The sequence below is a fragment of the Dendropsophus ebraccatus genome, chromosome 4 (assembly GCF_027789765.1).
Source record: "Dendropsophus ebraccatus isolate aDenEbr1 chromosome 4, aDenEbr1.pat, whole genome shotgun sequence".
NCBI classification, from domain to species: Eukaryota; Metazoa; Chordata; class Amphibia; order Anura; family Hylidae; genus Dendropsophus; species Dendropsophus ebraccatus.
In genome coordinates, this window is record NC_091457.1 from 53728170 (window position 1) to 53753690 (window position 25521).

Genomic DNA, 25521 nt, shown 5'->3' on the forward strand with positions numbered 1-25521 from the left:
ATAGCACCATGCAGAAGTTAGCACAAGCAGCATAATTCCATTATGCCTTTCTGTCAACTGTTCAGGCTGGTGAAGGTGGAATAATGGTGCTGGGATCGTCTAATTTGCAAACTTTGGATCCTCTGATAGCTGTGGATAGATGTGGCCAACCAAGCATCTCTTTTTATGGTGGCTGTTTAACTTAAAATCTCACACATACTTATCTTAATATATCCCTGTCCTTAGATTTCATCTTGTCTTATATTGTCTCCCCCATTGTTTGGTCTAAAGTAGTAAACAAAGAATGCTAAGCCCCTTCCCTTTAGTTCAGTCATCTTCTAACATAAAATTGAAGGGATGAAAACGAAAACAAACCTGTTGTTATCAGCACAATATTACCAAACGTTAAGGAAACACTATGGTGGGGATTTTTTTTAAACCTTATAGAGATGAACAAAGTTTGATGAATATTCCCAGATGGGTTGTTTTCCAAGTCCCTTTCAACATTTATGACTTTAGCTTCAATGACTGAATCAGCACCTAAGTCTACAATGTAAGCTGTAGAGCACTGCAGAATTCTGGCATGCAAGTAGGGTTCCAAGCCACAGCTGAACACAGCAGATTTGTTCAGTCTTTTAAATCTAATATGTTTGCGAAATTAATAATTAATAATCAGTCTTGAAATCTGAGTAAAGGTCTTTCTGTACAATGATGCAATCCGAATATTTGTATACGCTAGTTAGTAATTTTTTTTTGCTTTGTCGTTTAAAGGAAGAATATATTTTCTTTTGCTGTCCTGATAAGTTCTCTTTTTTTTTTTTTATTATTTATGGCTCCTGTTGGGAAATTAAAAAGTTTTCATAGATGAACTAGTACTCAAAAAGGGACGTTTATGTAGACTGGCATTCTTGCATGCCAGTCTTAAATTAGGCCCTGCCCCCAATTGCTACATAGTGAAACTGGTCTGACCTGAGCAGGTGTAGATTTCTGCCACGATTTCTGCCAGGCGTAAATTATAGTATATCTGGTGCGGGAGGAGGCCACACATCCTCCCCGCCTTGCTGTGTCCTCCTGCCCACTTATCTTGCGAGTGGGGGATATGGCTGGTGTACACCAGAGAGAAGAGGTGAATATGCACCTTCTCCCTGGTGTACCCCAGTGGCGCAGTCTTCATAAATGTCCCCCAAAAGTGTGGAGATTTTTCACTGTTATATTCAAGTCTTACCAAATAAAAAATAGTCAACGAAATACTCAAAACATCTCTAAGTAGGAGGATTTTTAAACCTATCACTTATTTTTAGGAATTATTTCCTATGGTTAATTATTAAACTTATTCGATATACAGTGGTAACTTGGTTTAAGAGTAACTTGGTTTGAGAGCATTTTGCAAGAAGAGGTCACAGTTTTTCAAAATTGTGACTTGGTTTAAGAGCATTGCTTTGGTTTAAGAGCTCCCTGTACTGGGTGGGAGGGGGGTTGGAGGAGAGGCATGGTCTGCATAGCGCAGTCTACAGCACTATACTCTGACCCGGGAAGTCTCCCTCACCTTCCAAATCATAGCAGATCCACTTCAGGCTGGGGTTTGCATCAGGGGGCAGGATCTCTTCATAGCTGTAAGCCCTCTCTCCCCAGACAGAAAGTGCTGCATGTATGTGCCTACATCTGTCCTGCTCATGCCTTCACTTTCCCTGCAGTCTCTGTCAGCCCTTGGATTTCCCATCCTCTTCATTATTTTTGGGGTATGCAACCAATTGTCTGCATTTTAATGATTTCTTATGGAAAAATTTGCTTTGCTTTTAGAGTTGATTTGGACTATAAGCACGGTCCCGGAACTAATTATGCTCGTAATCCAAGGCACCACTGTATTAATGATACGCTTTGACTGAAGATGTTCTATGTTATCCTATACCAAGTTAGCAGAAAATTCTGAAAATTGTAAGGTTGGGCCTCTAGGGATTGGAGCAGTTTTTTTCAGTACAGCCAAACCATATTCAATTTTCATCTGTAAAATTTAGAGGCCAAGTTCACACTGTGAACTCTATTTGGTGTTCCTTTAAGCCATTGTGGAACAATGTTTGCAGTGTGGCAGGACCGTTATCCTGCCAAAGAGTTCATTGCTATCAAAGAACATTGCTGCCATGAAGCAACACAATTGCCCATACAATGTTAAGGTATGTGATACACAGCAATGTCCACCCAAAGTATCCTAGCAGAACATCGCCCAGATCATCATGCTGCCTCTACTGTGTTGTCTTCATCTCATAGTGCATCCAGAGGCCATTTATTCTCCAGGTAAACAATGCACAGGCACCCAGTGGCCAACATAATGTAAAAAAGATGTGATTTAACAGCATCTTATTTTGCTCCGTGGTCCATTTCTGATGCTTACGTACCGTTTGTAGCTATTTTGGGAGGTCAGTATGTGCCCTTTTACGCATTAAACCAATGTCCTGTTAGTTCTGACACCTACCATATCCAGAAGTAACTTTTCAGCATTTTGTGGTGCAGTAGCTTTTTTGCAGGATTCAATCAGGTAGGCAAGTCTTCATTTTTCACATACAGTGGTTTGCAATAAATTGGAATATCAACAAAAAGTATTTTTTTTTTCTGTAATTCAATTCAAAAAGTGACCTTATATATTCTATAGAATCATTACATACAGAGTGAACTTTTTTAAGCGTTTATTTATGTTAAAGTTGATGATTATGGATAACAGACAAGAAAAACCCAAAAGTCAGTATTTCATAAAATTAAAATAATTAACCCAAAACACCTGCAGTGGCTTCCTAAGTGTTATAAAAGGTCTCTTATTCTGGTTAAGTATGTAACACAATCATGGGGAAGACTGCTGACTTGACAGATATCCAGAAGGCAGTCATTCACACACTCCACAAGGACGGTAAGCCACAAAAGTTCATTGCTAAAGAAGCCAGCTGTTCTCAGAGTGCTGTATCAAAGCATATTAATGAAAAGTTGAGTGGAAGGAAAAAGTGTGGTAGAAAAAAGTGCACAAGTAACCGGGAGAACTGCAGTCTTAACATGATTGTAACGAAAATGGCATTCAAAAATTTTGGAGCGATTCACAAAGAGTGTAGTGCTGCTGGAGTCAGTTCTTCAAAAGCCACCACACACAGACGTCTGCAGGACATAGGCTACAAGTGTTGCATTCCATGTGTCAAGCCACTTCTGACCAATAAACAACGCCAGAAGTGTCTTATCAGGGCCAAGGAAAAGAAGAACTGGACTGTTTAACAATGGTCCAAGGTGCTGTTTAAAATAAATTTTCAATTTTATTCAGAAATTAAGGTCCCAGAGTCTGGAGGAAGAGTGGAGAGGCACACAATCCAAGCTGCTTGAGGTCTAGTGTGAAGTTTCCACAATCAGTGATGGTTTGGGGAGCCATGTCATCTGCTGGTGTAGGGTCACTGTGTTTCATCAACACCAAAGTCAACGCTGCCGTCTACCAGGACATTTTAGAGCACTTCATGCTTCCCTGTGCTGAAAAGATTTCTGGAGATGGAATTTTCATCTTCCAGTAGGATTTGGAACCTGTCCATACTGCCAAAAGTACCAATACCTGGTTTACTAACCACAGCATCACTGTGCTTGATTGGCCAGTAATTTATGAGGTATTGTCAGGAGGAAGATGAAAGACACCAGACCCAACAATGCAGACGAGCTGAAGACCGCTATCAAAGCAACATGGGCTTCAATAACACCTCTGCAGTGCCATCAGCTGATCGCCTCCATGCCACACCACATTGATGCCGTCATTCATACAAAAGGTGCCCCAACCAAGTATTGAGGGCATTTACTGTAAAGACTTATCATTTGGTCAACATTTCTGTGTTAAAAACATTTTTTTTTTCAGTTGGTTTTATATAATATTCTAATTTTCTGAAATACTGACTTATGGGTTTTTCCTGGCTGTAATCCATAATCATTAACTTTAACAGAAATAAACGCTTGAAAAAGTTCACTCTGCATGTAATGACTCTATAGAATATATGAGGTCACTTTTTGAATTGAATTACTGGAAAAAAAAAATCTTTTTGTTGATATTTCTAATTTATTGCAAAACACTGTATATTGGTCTTGAATTACCATAACCTTTTTGCAGGTTCACTGGGCATTCCTTTGCCCCCCCCCCCCCTTTGTTAAGTAATAACCACTGTATGTCAGGAACACCACTCTCCCCCAAGACCTACCATTTTGGAGATCATCTCATTGAGCCATCACAATTTAAATGCTTGTCAAAGTTTGCTTCACCTGTCAGTGGGGTTAATGTTATAGCTAATCAGTGAATTATATTTCTTTGATACAGTTGCTACAAATATAGTACATAACCAGTTTTCTACTTTATCTTCTATAACAAAAGCCTATATCAGGATCGGTTAGACCTTTGTGTCCATGTTAATTGGGGAATGGAGTCTGTGCAAGCTGCATACTCAGTTCCTATTGCTAGGTACAGAAGAGAACAAAACAGGCAGCAGTTGCTGAGGGGCTTTGAATAATAACTCGGAGGATGTGCTCAGCAAATGTTGTTTATCATTGAAACCTTTCTTATACTTGTTTCTGCTGCCTTTCACGTACCTACCTTGCAATGCGCAGGCTGATAATCGCTGGGTGCCTGGAGTGCTCTTTGTTCTCGGAATCTCTTCCATTGTGTACATAGAACATATGTTTTGTTCAATAGGATTCTAGTCTGAGACTAACGAACAATGCACTTCCAAGTCCAACTGCTAATGGTGTTTATCGGTCTTCATTACCGGTGGTACAATATCTAGCACACTTACATATTGTGCAACGATTATGCACCAGAAGCCGGAGAGGACAGACATAGACATAGTGCTGTGCGCCTCTCATTATACTTGCCTGTGGCACATAAGCCTTATTATACCCAATATTCATCTTATGCCTTCTCATAGATAAATATCCATGCCCACAGCTATAAAAAAAGCAGTACAGGTACTGAAAATGGTAATTACAAAACCTTCCTTTCGTGGCAACTTGAGGAAAATGATAAATCCTAAATGTTGGCATATTGCACTATTTCATACTGAAATACACTACTGTGAGTATAGAGCTAATGAACCTCATAAACAACATGTATAAAACCAATAGATCCAGGTATGCCTGAAATTAACCTTGGCATTCTTCTTATTTTTCTTTCTGGCACTTAACACACATAGAAGTCTTAGTAGCCTTAGATATTGTTAGTTTAGCTGACCCTTTAGAACTAATTTGGATGGCCCTGAATATGGAAGTCACTATGAAAGATCCCTTTTGTAACTAGTAGTCAATTTCTTTCCCTGAATACAAGCAAAAAATGTAAAAAAATAAAAATTTAAAAATGCCCTGAATATTTCCTATACTATTATGCAAGAGTGTTTTAGTTTAACCAAATATAAATAAATTCATGGTCTTCTCCAGGTGTGCCTTATTATTCCAGCGGTAAGCAAGCACAATTAAATTCATCTGTGAGTAGATTTGGGGATACCTGGAATTCACCACCCCCAAACAAGTGGTATTCTCATCATATATGGAGACAAAATCAAATTTTTTGAAAGCGCATTTTTAGTTATAGGTTAACGCCACCGAGCTGTTCATGTTTCTTTTCTCCTGAGTGAGCAGCATTAATATGAAGCAAACTTTACCCCCTTAAGGAAATGGGTAATAGTGATTCTCAGAGTATAGTGTGATACTACATGTCCTGTGCTGCTCTTCACCCCGGCCAGTTTTCCATAGATTTTTGGTCTCAACATACAATATTTTCAACATACAATGGTCGTCCTGGAACCAATTAATATTGTATATTAAGGGACCACTGTATATGTGTATATAGTTATGATCGGCTGTATGGGATGCCATGTGAACAATTTCCCAAAAGTAGACAAAAGGATAAATTCTTAAAGAGAATCTGTCACCAAGATAATGCTATGTAATCTATAGGCATTATGTTATACAGTAGAAAGAATTGGTAGGTAGTGCACAAACCGTATAGAATAATGGCCGTAAAATTAATGAACATGCTCATTATTTACCACCTTCCATTGCAAAATACAGCCTTTTATTTTTTTTTCTCACCTATTCAGGCATTGTTTCATTTTCACTCATAGTTACGATCGTATTTTTGATTTTTAGTTTTATTTTACTGTGTGTGAACTTAAAATTATTTGATGAAAATGAGCTTTTTTATAGAATTATGGGGGAGCTATATCAAACATGGTGTAAAGTGAAACTGGCTCAGTTTCCCCTAGCAACCAATCAGATTCCACTTTTTATTTTACAAAGATTCTGTTATGAGTATAATATGATTGGTTGCTAAGGACAACTGAGCCAGTTTCCCCTTACACCATATTTGATAAAGCTCCCCATATGTCTTTTTTTTTTTTTTTTTAATAAGATCTGCTGCTATTTCACCTTCATAATATACATAGATTACAACCCTCTCCAAAGACCTAAGGGCCTAACTCAATTATACTCATAACCACCTGGGATCCACCTGGGATAACCACTCCATTTCTCAATTAGACGTCCTGACTTTATGAAGCTTGTCCTTGTCCACCTCTAAAGATGGCAAAAACAAAATTATTTCTACTTCTCAACCCCAAAATACTGCCTATTATGTATAAAAGTTTATGGGTCTAAGAAATTTATAATGGTCTATGTAGAGCTAGAAGTTCATTCTTATCCTTTAGCTTTAGTAAAAATGTTCTTCACTCCTTTGTAGTTTGCTATAATCCGTTACACTATTACTCCTGAATGAGTATCTTTTACAATGACAAAGGGATCTATAAGGTAACAAAGCCTAAAGTCGAATATCTAAAACTTTGCCGAGTATGCCAAATATATTCCAAGATTTTAATTCACAATGACACAAAGGAAAGGTTCATCTTTTCACATTTAGCCTACAGCATCTTACTATCTTACTGGCGCTCCAAATATTCCCATTTTTTCGAGAGGTAATGAAGTAGATCATAGAATGTCATTTATGTGTTAAATCACTTGTAGTACTGGAACAGTTTATTATTAGGAGAGATGAGCGTGGCGTTGCAGAGGTAGCAGCTGTAAAGATGGCTCTTATGTTGTGCCAGGTTAAGAAAATTAATGTCTTTGCAGATGAGATGAAAGCAGGGAATCTGAAGTTTTTTTTTTTTGTTTTGTTTTGGCTTCCTGAAAGAAAATCATTTGGCTGCAAGGAAGATCAACAGACCCAAAACTTGATGTTTATGAAAAAAAAGGATCCATAGGAAGCTGTTTTTAGCAGATCCGCAGCTTCAGAAGATTTGGGATGATTAGTTAATAGCGTCTTACTATGCATGCTTTTATGAGATAACAGCGATTTCTCATATCCTGGCCACTGCTGCGGAATGCCAGCTGTTTTATCACAGTCACACCATCCCATTCCCCATGTGCCCATGCAGTCACAGCACTGTAACTGGCTCCCAGTGCTGTTTATTTGTGGGACACGATAGGAAGGGGTTAATTAAACTAGCAGCATGAAGTAGATTCATGCCCTGTTGATAAATACTGTCATACTGCGCCATACTTTGCCAGTTTGACAACGTTTCTGACACTTTTCCATTTAGATAAATGAGTGTTGTTCAGTGAAAGGTAAAGTCCTAACTTCTTGTTCCAACAAATTTGTGTCAGACGTAGTCCTGCGAGGGCTTCAAAAGTATAATGGTAATGCTAGAAAAGAAGGTAAATCTGCCCCACTTTGCCATATTTGTAGTGCAAAACATTGGCATAAAGTACTACAGCCCTGAGTACCAAGAGTCAGTGATATGATATTGTGCACCTATTGTGGCGTCCCAGCACAGGGTGCTGTCTATTGCACCTGAGAAAGTAACTCCCTCAGGTGGAAGATGGTGTGCTATTGTGTTTTCCCCACTAGGTGTCACCACTGTCTGTATTTAACCTTATGCACAGCTGAGGGAACTTCAAGGTTAACTATATTGTATGTCACATGTATGGACCAGTCACAGGTGCAGGTGCTTTCTCTCTTATGCTGTCCTATCCTATCCTCTCTCTCTCCACACACTTACAGCTTCCACTACTCACAGAAGGGTTTAGTTAGCCCCTGTAGGAGGAGTTAGTTCTTGGCAGGAGGAAGTGAGGAGTTCTGGTGTAGCAAACCAACTGGTCTCTGCTGAGGTTAAGCCAGGGCCTGGCTTTGGCCAGGTTTCCTGACAGGACAGACAGCAACTAAAGTCTTCTCTATGCAAGCAATTCTAACTATGCAGTGCTAAACGTCCTCCAGGGGAGAGAAGCCAAACAGGAATTCATCTTGCCCATGCCAGGAACCTCTCTAAAAAGTGCAGGGCAGTTACCTGAAGCCATAGGAACTGACCCAAGTGGGACAAAGCTATGGTACGTCTACATATCCCACTGCGCAGTGCAGGACGACTAGGAAACCCTGGAAGTCTGCTTCCCCCAGATAACTGACGGCTGGGGCTCATACTACTCACCTAGGACGGGTAGCCGGCAACTAGTGGGCATAAGGCGGTCAACAAGTTATCCTTGAGTTTGTATTGCACTACGGTTACCTCCAGTAAACTGTTCTATTTTTGCTAGACGCATTGGACTCTGGCTTCCTCCTTGTGCACCTGCACCTACACACACCTGTACACTCGGGTTACCTCTAGAGATGAGAGAACCTCGAGCATGCTCGAGTCTATCCGAACCTGAGCATTCGGCATAGCGGGGGTTGCTGAAGTTGGATAAAGCTCTTAAGCTGTCTGGAAAACATTAATACATGGATATGTTTTCCACATAGCCTTAGGGCTTTATCCAAGTTCAGCAGCCCCCACTATGCCGAATGCTCGGGTTTGGATAGACTCGAGCATGCTCGAGGTTCGCTCATCTCTAGTTACCTTTTCTGTACTGTGGTGCTGCCATTCCAACTGTCCGGGGTGGGTCCAACACCACTCCAGGCTACCGTGACAAGTTCCCAAGTGACCCTAGGCCCACTCAGCTATTACACCACCGTACCAGATGACCCTGCGCCGCCAGCATAGCCGAGCACGGCCACCACACTATTCATAATAAAGTCCTGGAAAACCCCTATAAGGCAGAAATATTATTAAATATATATTTTTTTAATTATTTAAGGAAAGCTATAATACTGTATTTAAGGCTATACATAAAGAAAACAAAGCCCCAGGGGTAGGCATAACCTATGCCACCTTTCCATGTTACTTTATTATGTCTGTGGAAAGTTGACACAGTAGAAATGGAGGTTAAAGCAAAATTGGGTTTAAGTCCCCTCTTAAAAAAAAATCTAGAATTTTCCTCTGTGGGTCATACAGCCCTATTTATAACTTGAGTAAAAAAAAACAATGCATGGGATAATTTGTTGGTATCACATTTACTTTTTATAGATGTAAAACTTTCTTAAAATAAGTTTCTTAAAATCGGTAACAGCCTTCAGCTCCCATGGTTCATTTATGTTATGATGTCTTCTTATCTGGTAGAGGGGTCTTTGGACCCATACAGACACCTCGGCCCGAGTGATCCCCTGGCACCATGCCTTTTTATTCTCATCCTTTAAATTCATACAGTAAATCATTTTGCCATTAACCATTCTAGGTCAACAAAATATTGTCTTGATTTATTTTTTTCCCCTTCATACAGAAGATCTGCATAATTTTACATTTAGATGAATTCCCCCGTTGTGCTTGTGTCTTTCATCTCTCGCTAAATACATTTAGTTGACATTAGAAAAAAAAATGTTTTTGTTTCCATCTCTACAGGGAGAGCCAATCACTGGTCTGCAATTATTGGCGGTTCACACTCTAAGGAATATGTTCTGTGGGAATATGGAGGATATGCTAGTGAAGGGGTGAAACAAGTAGCAGAATTGGGTTCCCCAGTCAAGATGGAAGAAGAGATACGGCAAAAGGTAAGCACTCCAGTCCATGTAACGACCCGATCTTGAAGATGTATTGTATTAGTATCCTTAAACACAGATCATTGACATTTATAAGTGCTGATCAATGGGAGGTGAGCAGATGCGGGAACAATCGTCCATCCCCTGTTTATTTAAAAAAAAGTGTTTTTAGTGCTACATATAAGAACAAGACAAAAGGTAGAAAGAAGGGGACACGCCAAAATACTTTTTGCTGTATCATCACCGGAACCTGGGTCTGGTACCACGAGGCTGTGCACCCTATCTGAGCCTTGATCCACCCAGTGCCGTTCTGCGATCTGTATTTGCTGTTATAAGAACATAGTGATGACTATAATATTATCTATGACTATAATGCTATTTTAACCTCTTAACGACGTATGACGGGTATACCCGTCATGCGGCCATTAAGAGTAAACAGAGAGGGCTCCCGGCGTGAGCCCTCTCTGCAGCGCGCGGTTCCCCGGTTGCTAAGTGCAGCCAGGGACCGCGTGTATTAGCCGGCGCGGCCGATCGCCGCGGCCGGCTAATTAACAATTCAAATGCCGCTGTCAAAGCTGACAGCTGCATTTGAACAGTGAATGTGGCCCCTCTCCCTGGTGTCTAGTGGGAGATCTCCCTCACGTGATGCGATCGCGGCAGGGAGATCCGTTGTACTGACGCTGTTCCCGGCTCGGCAATCTATTTAGATGGTCTGCAGCAGACCATTATAATAGAGCCATGATCTGATGGATCATTGCTCTATTATATACACAGGATTGATCTCAATGGGAGATCAGTTCTGTGTATATAGAAGTCCCCCAGGGGGCTTCATATTACTGTAAGTATAAGTAAAAAAAAGTGTTTTTATTAATAAAAAATCCCCTCCCCTAATAAAAGTCTGAATCACCCCCCTTTTCCCATTTTATAAATAAAAATAAATAAATAAATAAACAAACAAACATGTTTAGTATCGCCGCATGCGTAATCGCCCGAACTATTAATTAATCACATTACTGATCTCGCACGGTAAATGGCGTAAGCGCAAAAAAATCCCAAAGTGCAAAATTGTGCATTTTCGGTCGCATCAAATCCAGAAAAATTGTAATAAAAAGCGATCAAAAAGTCGCATATGCGCAATCAAGGTACCTATAGAAAGTAAACATCATGGCGCAAAAAATGACACCTCACTCAGCCCCATAGGCCAAAGGATAAAAGCGCTATAAGCCTGGGAATAGAGCGATTTTAAGGAACGTATATTTGTTAACAATGGTTTTAATTTTTTACAGGCCATCAGATACAATAAAAGTTATACATGTTATATATTGTTTTAATCATAATGACTTTAGGAACATATATAACAACTAAGTTTTTCCATAGGACACACGGCGTAAAAATGAAGCCCCCCCCAAAGAAAAATAATTGCGTTTTTTTTTTCAATTTCACTGCGCATATAATTTTTTTTCTGGTTTCGCAGCATATTTTATGGAAAAATTCAGCCTGTCCTTGCAAAGTACAATTAGTGACGCAAAAAATAAGGGCTCATGTGGGTCTGTAGGTGTAAAATGGAAGTGCTATGGCCTTTTAAGCACATGGAGGAAAAAACGAAAACGCAAAAACGAAAGTTAGCACGGTCCTTAAAGGGTTAAAGCCGCACTGGCTTCATTTTCAAGTGTCATGTATGACACTTGAAAAAGAAGCCATTACGGCTTTAAAATACATTGGGGGAGATTTATCAAACATGGTGTAAAGAGAAACTGTCTCAGTTGCCCCTAGCAACCAATATGATTCCACTTTTCATTCCTCACAGACTCTTTGGAAAATGAAAGGAGGAATCTGATTGGTTGCTAGGTGCAACTGAGACAGTTTCACTTTACACCATGTTTGATAAATCTCCCCCTATGTGTCTAAATAAAAACTTTTAATAGTATTAGAATCATCGCCTGTACTGTACTGTACTGTACTTCCAAGACAAAATCGGGTCGGAAAAAGAGGCTTGAAAGACTCCTCAGACAGAGCCTTTAAAGGGGTATTCTATCATTTGAATGTGATGGCATATCCTTAAGGTATATCATTTTATAATCAATGATAGGTTGACCCCTGGGACCCCTATGTTGCCATCTGGGTGGCCAGTGTCACGGCCGCGGCGGCGTCCCGTGTTCCGGGCCACCGCCGCGACCTCCTCCTGCCCCATGCAGCCGCCGGGGTCCTTGTGCAGGGACCCGCGCTGCTGCTAGTTCGGCCCCTGGGGGCGCCTCACCTCTCCTCCGCTCCTGTCACTCACTGTGCCGGCCGGCGCGCGCGTTCCCGCCTCCTAGGGCGCGCGCGTGCCGGCTGTCTCAGATTTAAAGGGGCAGTGCGCTCCTAATTGGTCCACATGTCAATCACTCCCCTATAAGTTCCAGCTCTGCCCCCTTTCAGGTATTGGAGCCTCTACTTGCTTCCCATAGCATTTGGCCCAGCTCCCTGTTGTTCCTGACCTTAGTCCTTGTCCCTTGTTCCTGTCTTCAGTCCTTGTCCCTAGTCCTTGCCCGCTGCCTTCCCATTGTTTCTGAGTCCTGTCCGCCACCTGCGGTCACGTCTACAGTCCTCTGCCGGCACTATCTCCTGCCTACTGCTCCTGCCACGCCTCGCCCTCCGTCACTAGCAACCAAGCCAGGGGTAGCGACCTGGGGGTCGCCTGCCGCAGCAAGTCCATCCCGCCTTGCGGCGGGCTCTGGTGAAAACCAGCGGCCCCTTAGACTCCGCTACCTGGTGAGGTTAGTGCCATCGCTGGTGACGGTCCAGTGTATCCACTACTCCAGGCGTTACAGCCAGGAGTTGTTATGCAGTACAAAAACATCAGCGCCATGCTCTCTTCAATCCCAAAATTCAGACCTCCATTAATCATAAACTAATGGCATATCCTGCCATTATTTTATTAGATGGGAATAACACTTTAACTTTTTAAAAACCAAATACATATTGGTTCCCTTTAATTAGTTAAACACTAAACTTATAACCTACTTTCTTCCCTACAGTATAATCGACACTAAAAGCTGCCTGAATCACTTACAGACGTAGCTACTGTATGTTACTCCCCCTAGGCTTTTTCCATCTTACCCAACGCTATAAATATGTTTGTTTGTACCTGAAGGCAGTGATTATCTATAGAGTACGTAGCTCTCCATAATAGACTGTTATAAGTGATTCTGATTCTGCAAGGAACGCGGGAGAAACCAATTGCACTTCTATGCTGGTAATTGGCGCTTTTAGTAAAGCAAAATCTGTTTGTGAATGTAAAAGGCTCCTGTTGTTAGAAAACAAGGCGTGTACAGTGTACAAAGCGCACATCCTGAACAAGATGGACTCTGCCATAAAAAGCACCATTTCTTTATCATTTTGTTTCTGAAAGTCCTACAATTAGAGCCAAAAATGGTTCTAAAAGGCTGCTATAATGGAAGGTGTACTACACAAGCCATTGACTGAGCTGTTGGGCAAGAAAAAAAACATTAGGGTGTATTCGCACATCAGTTCAAGTGTTTCCATGGCAGAAATCCAAGTCCGACACTTTAATTTCTGCTGTGGACGTGCACTCTACAGATCCTACTACAGATCCTGAAGGATTAGTCCCGATGACATGAGTGGGAACAATCTATGGGTTGTCTACACAGAAAACTTTGCAGAAAATTTTTTCGGCGATTAACAATTAACAATAAATGATCTAAAACGACCACTATGACAAACGATCTTAAATCATTCTCCTTATTATACAGTACAATGATGGTTACTTGCAGTCATTCTTGTGCTCGTCCTTTCCTGGCTGACCGAACAACGTGTTATTACTCTGAATGATGTTCAAACGATTTGTGAACAATTAACAATGAAAATAAGTCCAGATTCTATCAAACGATCAACGATTTCTTGTTGGTCATTAAATTGTTGCCTGCTATTACATGAAACATTTAACGTTTAAAGCCAAGCGATCCAACGATTTTTCGAACGATAATCATTTCGTGTAATACAGCCCTTAGTTTATGGCTTTATGCTATACCTCTACATGCCACTGACTTATTAATCAGGCATTGTTTAACATGGTCACTAACAGGAGTTACTGTATAAGGTATACCATAATACTCATCACTTTTTTTTTCAAAAATGTTAATTTCTAATTGTGATATCTACACAATGGAGGGTTTGTACAATTTTGGTATTTTATAATATAATAATATTTTATCCATGTAGTTAAAGGATATGTTCATACTACTAAACCTCCTTCAGCAGCTCTCTCAGATTTGACAGGACGAATAGCAGAATGTACTTTCTGTCAAATATAAGGAAACCCATTGGGGTTTGTTGGGTGCCATTGGTGTCTGCCACAAAAATCTGATGACGGTTCGAACAAAACTTCAACTATATAACATCCAAAAATACAAATAAAATATCTGCTAGTTCCCTTCAGACTGCGGTAACAAATAGTAAGCAGGTACTCTTCATATAACTGTGTCGTATGAAGCCGGCTGTCGTATAACGCCTTCTGGTTCTGTAGCTCTGCTGAGGCAGCATTTTTTGTGGAATACAAGAGAAAAATCTGTAAAACTCTTTAAAAAATTATGTCTGGTGGGTACTTAGACCGGTGATAGGAATGTTGGTCAGACATTTATGAATACAACATTTTTCATCTCTACAGGCAAAACCACTCACTTTGTTACTTGCTTTGCAAATTCAGCCATATGGGATAAATGGATGTTTGTGCGTACTGCGATTTGAAGATGGAACAGACTTTATAGTAAATGAAAGCGTATATTCCAGACATTGATTTTTTATTTTAGACCAAAGATGGCCTAGAAATTCTCAGTTCTTGGTTCAATTCACGTAGAAAAAATATGTGGCTATTGATTTAATGATATAACATAGCATCATAAGTTCAAATGCACAATGCTGAATTACATACTGACTATGAAAACTTTCTAAAATTTATTTTGACAATCCTGGCCTCTATATTAGAGGGGCTTCCTTCAGCTCCTGGATATATTATAGCAGTGTTGTAAAAGGTTACTGCTACAAATAAAATTCTGATAAAGAGATGCTTACAGAGGGGATATGGAAGCTCTTCCATCTATTTCTATTCAGAGGGTTTGGATTTCACACTAGGCCAAGTACTTCCAGTGCCTGTGCTGGTGCACTGGAGTGAAAAGAAGTGCTGTAATGGTGAACAATCCTGGTATTAAGAGGTGGGTGTTCTACATGTAGAGGAAATCTAGTCTACTGTCTTTGTTTAGGGTCCTCTAGAGTCCGTATTTATGCAGAGGCTAACTACGTAGGTTTAAACACCCGTAATGATCAGGCCTACTAGACATACTCATTTAATACTTTAATAGCCCCATTTATCTTTATGGTTTTCAACAATATACACTTTTTATGTAGACACTATGGGGATTTTTAGTACCACTGGTGTAAATAAAGCCTATAAAAGCTTCATCCCTATTTACCTGGCTGGATCTACTAAGTGGTGCACGCCTTTTTGTATAGCCAGCAGGACCTGCTCCTGTTGCCAACACAGGTGTAGATTTTTGCATGGTTTTATGCCTGTTTTCAGGTGTAAACCTCCTTCCTGCTTTGTTGCTTCCCTTGCCCACCCATTAGGCGAGGGGGGGGGGGGTGTTAAAGCTGGTGCACGCCATGGAGATTTTAAGAATCTCTGTCTTTTCCATGGCATACTTTCATAAATGAGTCCCTAAAATTCTTTTCTTTTTTTTAATGGTCTGCGGTAGAGATGAGCAAATTTGCCAAAAGTTCAGGTCTGCACAAACCCTGTGTTAGGACTCAGCCCATGCGTTTGGCTCGGTGTTCATAGCAACCAGAATGCTTCTCATGTTTTATCTATACTCTTCTCTGTTATTCCTTGTTGTAGCAGTGGCAAGTATTCTCTCCTTGGCTGATCAGCAAAGGTGTTGTGTGTGTTCACTGATTGTTGACTGGGAGCCGACTCACCAGTTAGCTGTCGGTATCTGGGCCCAGTTGCCAGTTGCCCACTGCAGCCTAGGGTAGAGTGCAGAAAGTAGGTAAGGACAGCTTATGTGGGCTCAGAATTAGGGACTGCACTGTCTGTGTCTTTTCATACCAGTTCCTGATAGTACTCCACTGTCTGTGTCCCCATGCCGGTTCCTGACACCTTGTCTGGAGAACATGGATACAGCCTGGAAAACGTGGAGGCAGCGGGATTTAAACGATTGTTCAGGGTTTTTTTTGCAAATTTTGGCAAGTTCACTCATTTCTAGTTTGTGGCTATTCATTTAGTTTTGAATATTACAAAAAATTCAGATGGTGTACCGTAAATTTGAGATATCTGATGAATTACTTCAAAAGGGGTATTCTGAGATGGGATACATATCCACTATTCACAGGATACTGCATACATGTCAAATTGTGGAGGATCCAAAAAATAGACAGTGAAGGGAGTGACAATACTCATGCTGGACTCGCTGCTCTATTCATTGCAAAGACTCAGGGCACTGTTCTGGGGATTGCAGAGGGGCATAGTGGTCAGATCCCCCACAGTCTAGCATTTATCCCCTATCCTATAAATCAGACCAGGGCATTGTATAGTCTGGGGGACACATTCTGACCATCCCACATCAGAATGTCTGTGCTGCTGAGTCAATAATAGGCTCAGAGTGTGCGCAGTACTCTGAACATTATGTTTACGCTGTACGGGATTTGTGGGGCCCCAAAAAGTAATGTTCAGAGTTCTGCTTACACAATGTATGCTGGTGTAGGGGGTTAGGGGTTGCTATTGGAGACAATGTGAGGGCCTAGTCCAAGGGCCAAGGGACCCACAACAACCTGGCAGGTTACCGACTATTGGAGGAGGTAGGTTACATTGTGTTTCAGAGATCAGGATTATACAATGATGTGAAAAATCAACTGCTTTTAATTCTGCTATTTATTACATGGTATAATTATTCAGTATAAGTCAACAGAACACAAAGCAATGCTCTACTGACTAAATGACACATCAGCAGTTAAAATAATATTTCCAATCTATACAGAAGCCTATAAAGCCCTGATAGGAACCTGCTGGCATCGAACCAGTCTGAATGAAAATCATTTTAAATGTCAAATCAAGTGTATTTTATGCATGTAACTTTGAGAACCAATTTACTGGAACTCTGATTGCATGATTATGGTTTGTCATTAACATCAGGAGTGAAAAACAGATAAACAAAAAAATTGCTAAATTTGAACACAACAATAGATGAATAAGAAATAGTGCGGCAACATCACGCTGTTCTGGAACGTTTAACTCTTTCATGAGTAGTGTTTTCTCACCTGTGTAGTTTGAGAGTGATTTTCTGTAACTTTAAATGGGATGAATACTTTTGCAAGTATTATTTGTACTGTAATAAAATGTTATCTAATGTGACCATTCTAACCAGTCCAAAGCTCCAATGAAAACTTTTAGGCCCCCCCATAGTAACAGACTACAAATAAACCCAGGTAGTCTGATTCTGGAGCCATTTTTCCTTTTGTTTGTAGACAGTTGTGGTACAGTCGCCTGCTGCCCAGTGTGAGTGAAAGTGGCAGGATGCGCTGTGTGTGCTGCATGCTCACTAGATACTTGAATGTATTAATGCACAAATATATACATATATACATTGATTGCAAGGGGCAGCTACAGGAGTCATAGTATGGAAGGTGGCAGGCAGACTCACAGAGGAATAGGCACTAGAGAGTATACATAGCATATGCAAATACAGTCAACAAGCACTGTACAGCTAAAAGGAATGGCACACACCCCAAGAACCTCTAAAGTACTCCATTACCAAAAAAAAAAAAAAAAAATTAACATTCTGGATGTTAACCTGTGCACGGATCTTATTCAACCATGCTTGATAAAAATCTCTTGCGTGCAGAGAGCCTAAGGGTCACTGGTAGAATTGACTCTGGGGGCCCATTCTAAAGTTTAATGCAATCTTTACCTGTTTTATCCTTTTTAAACCTTCAGGATGAAGCGATTTGTGTAGATACACTTCTAGTCTACTTTCCTCTGCAGCAGGATTAACACTTTTACACACAAATGTGCAAGTCTACTTCTAAAGCCTGATTTTTGGAAGAAATCTTGAGCGCCTGCAGCTAACAAATGTAAACACAGGGACATCAAATAAACTGTATGCAGATGGTGCCCTGATCAGAATCTGCAGTTCCAAGACTCAAAAGCAGGAATACTAATCACTGTGTTAAAATGATTTTTATTTAATCTTGTTATTGGTTATAGTTAGCATAGTGGTCTAGACGTCCAGGACCCTAGGCTGTAAGCAGTTGCCCCAGACTGACTTGGCATTGTAAATTGCCATTAAAATTTGAAATGTGCTTCTCTATATAATAATATTCAAAAAAAGGGCCCATGGAGCCCCAAAAGACAGGACTAGCCTGATATCCCTCCGGGGAGGACCCTGCCAAGGGGTGGCTCCCTCAAGGAAACTACCAAAACCACCATCTGGTTAATCCTGTGTTTCGAGACTCTTCAATGAGGCTCCACAGGCTCTTCTTTTGCATATTCATGTTTTTCAGTGGGCTATGCATCTAGGATTTCACTGCATTGAGCGCTTTCACTAGCAGCCGGCAGTGTTATCGTTTGGCTGGTCTCTCTGACATCAGCTATCTGTTTCTCTTATGGCTTTACTAGGCATTACTCCCACCTAATCAGAATCCTGCTCCACACTGATGAGGGGCAACACCCCGAAACAGCTGTATGTGGATGGTAACCTGGCCTTGGTTTTTCCCTTGTCATTACATTGACTTATAGGGCCACTTAATATGGTGGTTTGGGTAGTTTCCTTACAGGAGCCACCCCTTGGCTGGGTCCTACCCGGAGGGATATCTGGCTACTCCTGTGTTTCGAGACTCTTCAATGAGGCTCCACGGGCTCTTCTTTTGCATATTCATGTTTCCAAGGGGGCAATTCACCTAGGATTTCACTGCATTGACTGCTTTCACTAGCAGCAGGCAGTGTTATCCTTTGGCTGGTCTCCCTGAGATCAGCGATCTGTTTCTCTACATAATAATAATATAGTTCTGCACTATGAACAATAGGCAGACACTGTCAAAAATGGCAGCATGGGGGATATAGGTAAACCAAATGTGGTATGAAATGCTCAGCCTTTGTATGTGAACATTTTACTTTTGGCTCAGCAGTAATAAGTATATTTTAATATGTAATTGTCAGTAGGAATATCAAGATGACCTTGTGAGTCCTATCTATTTGGTCATGACTCCTAATTTAGGACCACAATTCAGTTTGACTAAGAGCAAAATTGCTTTTCAATAAAATCTTCAAAAGGAGCTATATATAAGGATTATAGTTACTACAAGTACTATACGGTACTATATAGATTGGGCCTAGGGGCTCATAGAGAAAGGGTCCCTAGCTTTTGTTACTTGCCATCTGGTTTCAAATATTCACATTTAAGAAGCATTTAGATGGGGCAAACATATCTTAGATTGGATATATATGGTAGCAAAGTAAGACTTTAGACAAAAGTTAAGATTGCACCAGGACTAACAGTCAAATTGGGCAGCCAGCAACACTTATTGGGTTGTAGTTAGGTGCTAGTTAAAAGAAGTAGATTCCTAATTTACCTTTTGTGGATTCATATATGTGTGAGCTTAAGATGAACAGCCCTCTAATAACTTGCAGATTTCCATAATTGAGACATCCTGTAATTAGTATATTGTTAGTAGACCCTTATTTTCAAAACACTTTGTTCAAAATGGACAACTCCTTTAAGGAACTGCAGACTGGATCACTATAACATTACTGGAGCTGCACAGGTTCATCATCTATGGCTATGTACAGTAGCTTGGGAAAACATTTTGGGGGTCTTTGTACCTTTGTAATTGTTGTCATCTTCTTAGGCTTTGGCTTAGAACAGTTTAGTTAATCACTTCATTGATTTCAAGCTTTGAAGACAGTACAGGAATGTGATTATTTTTATCCATACCTTTCTATTTATAAACCCATTGTTCTTAGGGTGTTTTATCTCTGTTATTCAATTTATCTTCATTACCTTCATTTTCATTCATTGCAATATGAAAGCAGTAAGATAAATGATCAGCTTTTTAATGATCTCTGTACACCTACTAGATAACCAATGTACTAACTCTCATAGGAATGTTCATATAGAACACTGTCCCCAACTCTAAGCGGAAATGATTAACTCAATTCCAATACTTCACTTGATCTAATTGGTCTGTTAGCTGTTAGTTGTTTTTGCTAAGAATTCCATTGTGTCTGTATAGATGATGACTGGAATTTCCACTGAATCAATCAATTTTAGGCTGGGTTCACACACAGTATTTTTGCTCAGTATTTTTGTCCTCATATTGCAACCAAAACCAGGAGTGGATGGAATACACAGAAAGGCTCTGTTCACACACTGTTAAAATTTTGTGGATTACCGTCATTTAATGCAAAATAAATATAAGTCAATAAAAGACAGCCATCCACTAAATTTTAACAATGTGTGAACAGAGCCTTTCTGTGTTTTCAATCCACTCCTGGTTTTGGTTGCAATATGAGGACTATAATACTGAGCAAGCATGCTGTGTGTGAACCCAGCCTTAGACCGGGTTCACACTACATTAAAAACACGTCCGTATTTCCTAACAATGGCCGTATTTGCGCAAACAACGGCCATTATTTTGCAAATAATGTCCGTTGTTTGCGCCTATACGGCCGTTGTTATGAAGTACGTAGTGTGAACATAGCCTTAAGCAGTATTTGACTGCCAACTGTTGGCCAATGACCTAGCAGAAGCCCTTCATTCTACCTGTATATTTCCCAATGCAAGATATTTATTAAATAATTTTGAAGCAGCCTATCAAGCTATTTCTTTTAAAAGTATAAAGTTTTTGAGTCCATGTTAAAAAGTAACTAGGGTTTTCTCAGCAGATTGGAGTGCAGTCATAGCTGTGACCGCAACCCAATCTTTGAGCGTCAGCTGCAACTGCACTGACATCTGGGTGGAGAAGCATTGTGATTGGTACCCTAAAACTTGATCAGATCTGTATCTTAGTCCTACAACCAAAGAGAACCAAGTAAATTAAAGTGACTCTGTACCCACAATCTGACCCCCTCAAACCACTTGTACCTTTGGATAGCTGCTTTAAATCCAAGATCTGTCCTGGGGTCCTTTTGGCAGGTGATGCAGTTTTTGTCCTAAAAAACAACTTTAAAACTTGCAGCCCCGTGTCCAAAGGGAGTATCTGTGCCCTAACTTTGCACCACCCCTCTGTCCCTCCTCCCCACCCTCTTCATCATTAGGAATGCCACTGGAACATTTACTCCTGTCTGAACTTTGCACAGGTGCTTAACGATCCAGCCCATGTGCCGTGCTAACACATCTGCCTGGAGCATTCCTAATGATGAGGAGGGTTGGGAGGAGGAACAGAGAGGTTGTGCCAGCCTAATGCATAAACAATCTAGGCCATGCCTGTTGGGCACAGGGCTGCCAGTTTAAAAGTTGTTTTTTAGGACAGATTGTGGGTACAGAGTCGCTTTAAATAGCTCATCATGAGAATACCTTAACACTAACGGTCAAATAATCCAGTTTTTATGTCCTGAAGCATATAAGTGGCAGCTTACCCCATACAATTCCATGTAATGACCAAGTTCTTGTTCAGAAGTACAAAGTGCATGTACACTTGGGCTGACTCCTGGTAGTGATTCAAGCAAAGTAAGAAGGTATTCAGCTCCATAAAAAGTTAATCTTTATTATAGATCCAATTTGATGTTTTAATTGGATCTAAAGTATAAGGCTATGTTCACACTACGTATGAGACAGGCCATTCCGTCACCCGGCCGGGTCACGGAACGGCCGGTCTCTGCCCGGATCATCCCGGCCATTACTTAAGTACCAGCCGGATCTTTCCGGCCGCAGGGTTCTGATGCGGGTGCATCAACACGCGCCCGCATCAGAACCTCCCACAGCACACAATGAAGCAAGCGGCGGAACATAGCCTAATAAAGATGAACTTTTTGAGGCGCTAAAGACCCCCTTACTTTGTTTGCATCCAGTTTTATGTATCATTGTTAAAACACAGTTCTGAAAATCTCTGGTTTAAGAAACCTTGGAGAACCCTTTAAGTTAAATATTTATACTAACTAGTGAACTTGTAAATTTGGATGAAATAATTTTGGCTTACTGAATTTAGGTTTAAAAACGAAAGATTGTTTAGGTTCCCTTTGAGTCACCAGGACAGATGTGACTTTTCAAGGAATGGACTCCACAAGACCATTAGGGCTCACAATCTAAATTCTCCTGTGTGTATATTTTGGATGTGGGAGGAAACTGTAGTACCTGGAGGAAACCCACGCAAATACAGAGAGAACATACAAACTGTTTGCAGAGGTTGCCCTTGGTGGCATTTGAACCCAGGATCCCAGTGCTGCAAGGCTACAGTGGTGCCCTTTTTCCAACAATGCTTAGCTAGATGATATGTGTAATATCGGCATAAATGCCAGGAATCAAAGATTCCTAGCAGAACACTGCAAAAAGCATCACATTGCCCCTGACAGCTTGCTTTTTTTCCCCATCATTATACTATCTCAGTTAAATGAAACTCACACACCAGGATGTCAATTGTAATCCATCAGACCAGGTCACCATCCTTAGTTATTTTGAGGTCCAGTTCATATGCCAACTGTAGATGCTTTAGGTTGTGAAAAAAGGGTTGAGCGTGACACCATTACATCCCAACAGGTTTACTATTTCTTTGTGAATTAATGTATTGTGTGACTATCCAAGATATCATTAAAGTGAACTGCTTTAAGTGGGCTTTGTTATCTTCCTCACCAATATTTTCTTGATATAATATAAGCCATGACGTTTGCCACAACCTTCAAACCACTTTGGTGGTATGTATCATAAAGAAGAGGGATGTCAAACAGGCCCTTTAGCTTTTGCAAAACTAAAAATCCCATCATGCCTAGACAGTTAAAGCTTTAGCTTTGGCTGCCCAGGCATGATGGGAGTTGTAGTTTTAAAACAGCTGGAGGGCCTGAGTTTGACACGTCTGATCAAGAACAAGGCGAGTAACATATATGGGCCAAAAGAAAAAACGGACTAAATATCCTAATCTAATATCCTATTAGCTTTCACATATATACTTCAGCTACTGCAATCTCTCTACTATTGTCTTCATACTATTTCAGAAAAAAAGAGAAGCTAGTCATCTGACTTTAGTCTGACCACCAGCCACCCCAGTGAATTAAACAAAAAACAAAAAAACCTATATTAGGGTCTCTGACCAATATTAACTAATAAGGGTTCAATTCATATACAACCAAAACAAACAACCCCTAGATAATCAGATAAAGAAATCACATGCCAAAAATATGATCAAAAATCCAAATCCTTTATTCATATATAAATCCCAAACCTATCCCATAAAAACTACATATACACATGAGACACTTAAAAACAGGGTGCAGGGGACCATACAAATATCCATAGCAAGATCACATTAAATTACACAAAGAAGGGGAAAAATAGAAGATTACATAAATAATGGGATTCCAAATGGCTCAATTCATATGCTTTAAAGTGCAATGTGCAAAAAATGTTATACCTAACTGGTACTGAGTTTGGAAACAGTATACATCATATGGCTGATATTGCCACCAAAAATTTTTTTTAAAACCTCAGACCACTGCCAAATACATGGAATCCCATATCCCCTTGTGATACGACCCCTGCACCTCACCCTCCAACGCGTTTCGTAGACCTTTCTCAAGGAGTGGTGAGATGTGCAGAGCTGGGCACGCTTATATATCTGGTGCAGTAGTACATTGGCCAATAACATACCGTGATTATGATTACCAGGCGCTCCGACGCCATGCCGCCCCCTTCCACCGAGACCACGCCTGCCACGAGGCCGCATCACAGAGGACGCACATGGTGCGCCGTCAGCGGTGCGAGCGTCGGACCGGAAGCTGTCACGGAGGAGGGGGCGCATGCGCACCGAAGCGCTCAATCGCGGCGGCCATTTTAAATAAGGGAAAGCTCCAGATATGCCCATAACATGTCACTCTAGATAACCACAGTAGTGTTCAGGTTATATCATTTGAATAGCATCTAATTCTAAAGATGCCATCCCCTTCATAAATTAACAAACAGCCTTTGTTTTAAAGCAGACCAAATAAGACCAGTGATAAGTGATGAAGTGTGAACTGTGTCATTTAAATGAGCATAATTGTGAACTGTGATGGTGGGTGATGTGAAAGATGATAAACATGAATATACAATCAACATGATTAAGACATATGAGTGACTACTAATACTGTAACAAATGAACTATAAGTTGTGTATAAATGATTAATGAATATATGATGAGTATATAATATATAATACAATAAGTATACAATACTCAATACTCAATAAAACGTGTATAAATGATTAACGAATATACAATACTAAAAAAAAAAAAAAACCTCAATGTCAGATGAATTGAACTAGTATCTATGTGCATCCACATATCAAAGTGGATGGATTTGTACACTAAAGAATTTTCAAACATGATGATAGTGACCAATATGTTAAGATATATAAAATATGAGTACAATGATTAAATGAAGTGCCTGATTACATAATTAACCCATAGCTGCACCAGGACGTTATTGAACGTCCTCGTGCCGCTATGGGAGTTCAGAGGGGGGTCGCGCGGCGACCACCCTCTGAACTGCCGCGATCCCGGGTGCCGCGAGTAGCCCGGGCTCGCGGCTATTAGCGGGCACGGTCCGATCGCCGTGCCCGCTAATTAAGTACTTAGAAGCAGCTGTCAAAGTTGACAGCTGCTTCTAAATACTTGCTAATCTCCATACCTGGTGGTCTAGTGGGGGGATCGCCCCCCTGCGGCGCGATTGCGGGGGGGCGATTCCCGCATCCATCCCGGGCCGGGGTCTGCGCCGTAATGGCGCTGATCCCGGCTCGGCATTCTATTGCTTTTGGCTGCAGCAGCCAAAAGTAATAGAACACCGATCTCATGGATTCATGCAGTATAACTATACTGCATGGATCTCTATGAGAGATCAGAGTACATATACTAGAAGTCCCCCAGGGGGGCTTCTAGTATATGTGTAAAGTAAAAGAAAAATGTATTTTTAATAACACAAAACCCCCTCCCCTAATAAAAGTCTGAATCACCCCCCTTTCCCCATTTTATAAATAAAAATAAATTAATTAATTAATAAACAAACATGTTTGCTATCGCCGCGTACGTAATCGCCCAAACTATTAATTAATCACATTCCTGATCTCACACGGTAAACGGCGTCAGCGCAAAAAAATCCCAAAGTGCAAAATTGCGCAATTTCTGTCGCATCAAATCCAGAATAATTGTAATAAAAAGCGATCAAAAAGTCATATATGCGCAATCAAGGTACTGATAGAAAGATCACATCATGGCGCAAAAAATGACACCTCACACAGACCCATAGACCAAAGGATAAAAGCGCTATAAGCCGGGGAATGGAGCCATTTTAAGTGACGTATATTTGTTAACAACGGTTTGAATTTTTTACAGGCCATCAGATACAATATAAGTTATACATGTTACATATCGTTTTAATCGTAACAACTTGAGGAACATGCATAACAAGTCAGTTTTAC

At 40.6% G+C, this 25521-nt stretch overlaps 1 protein-coding gene across 1 annotated transcript in view; it reads left to right on the plus strand.

The window, feature by feature from the left end:
* Nucleotides 1–25521, plus strand: part of SPON1 (spondin 1) — a 280785-nt gene that overhangs the window by 128965 nt on the left and 126299 nt on the right. Inside the window, exon 6 of the mRNA XM_069965794.1 lies at nucleotides 9738–9886. Within this exon, the coding sequence (XP_069821895.1) occupies nucleotides 9738–9886 (149 nt within the window). The remainder of the gene's footprint in view (nucleotides 1–9737; nucleotides 9887–25521) is intronic.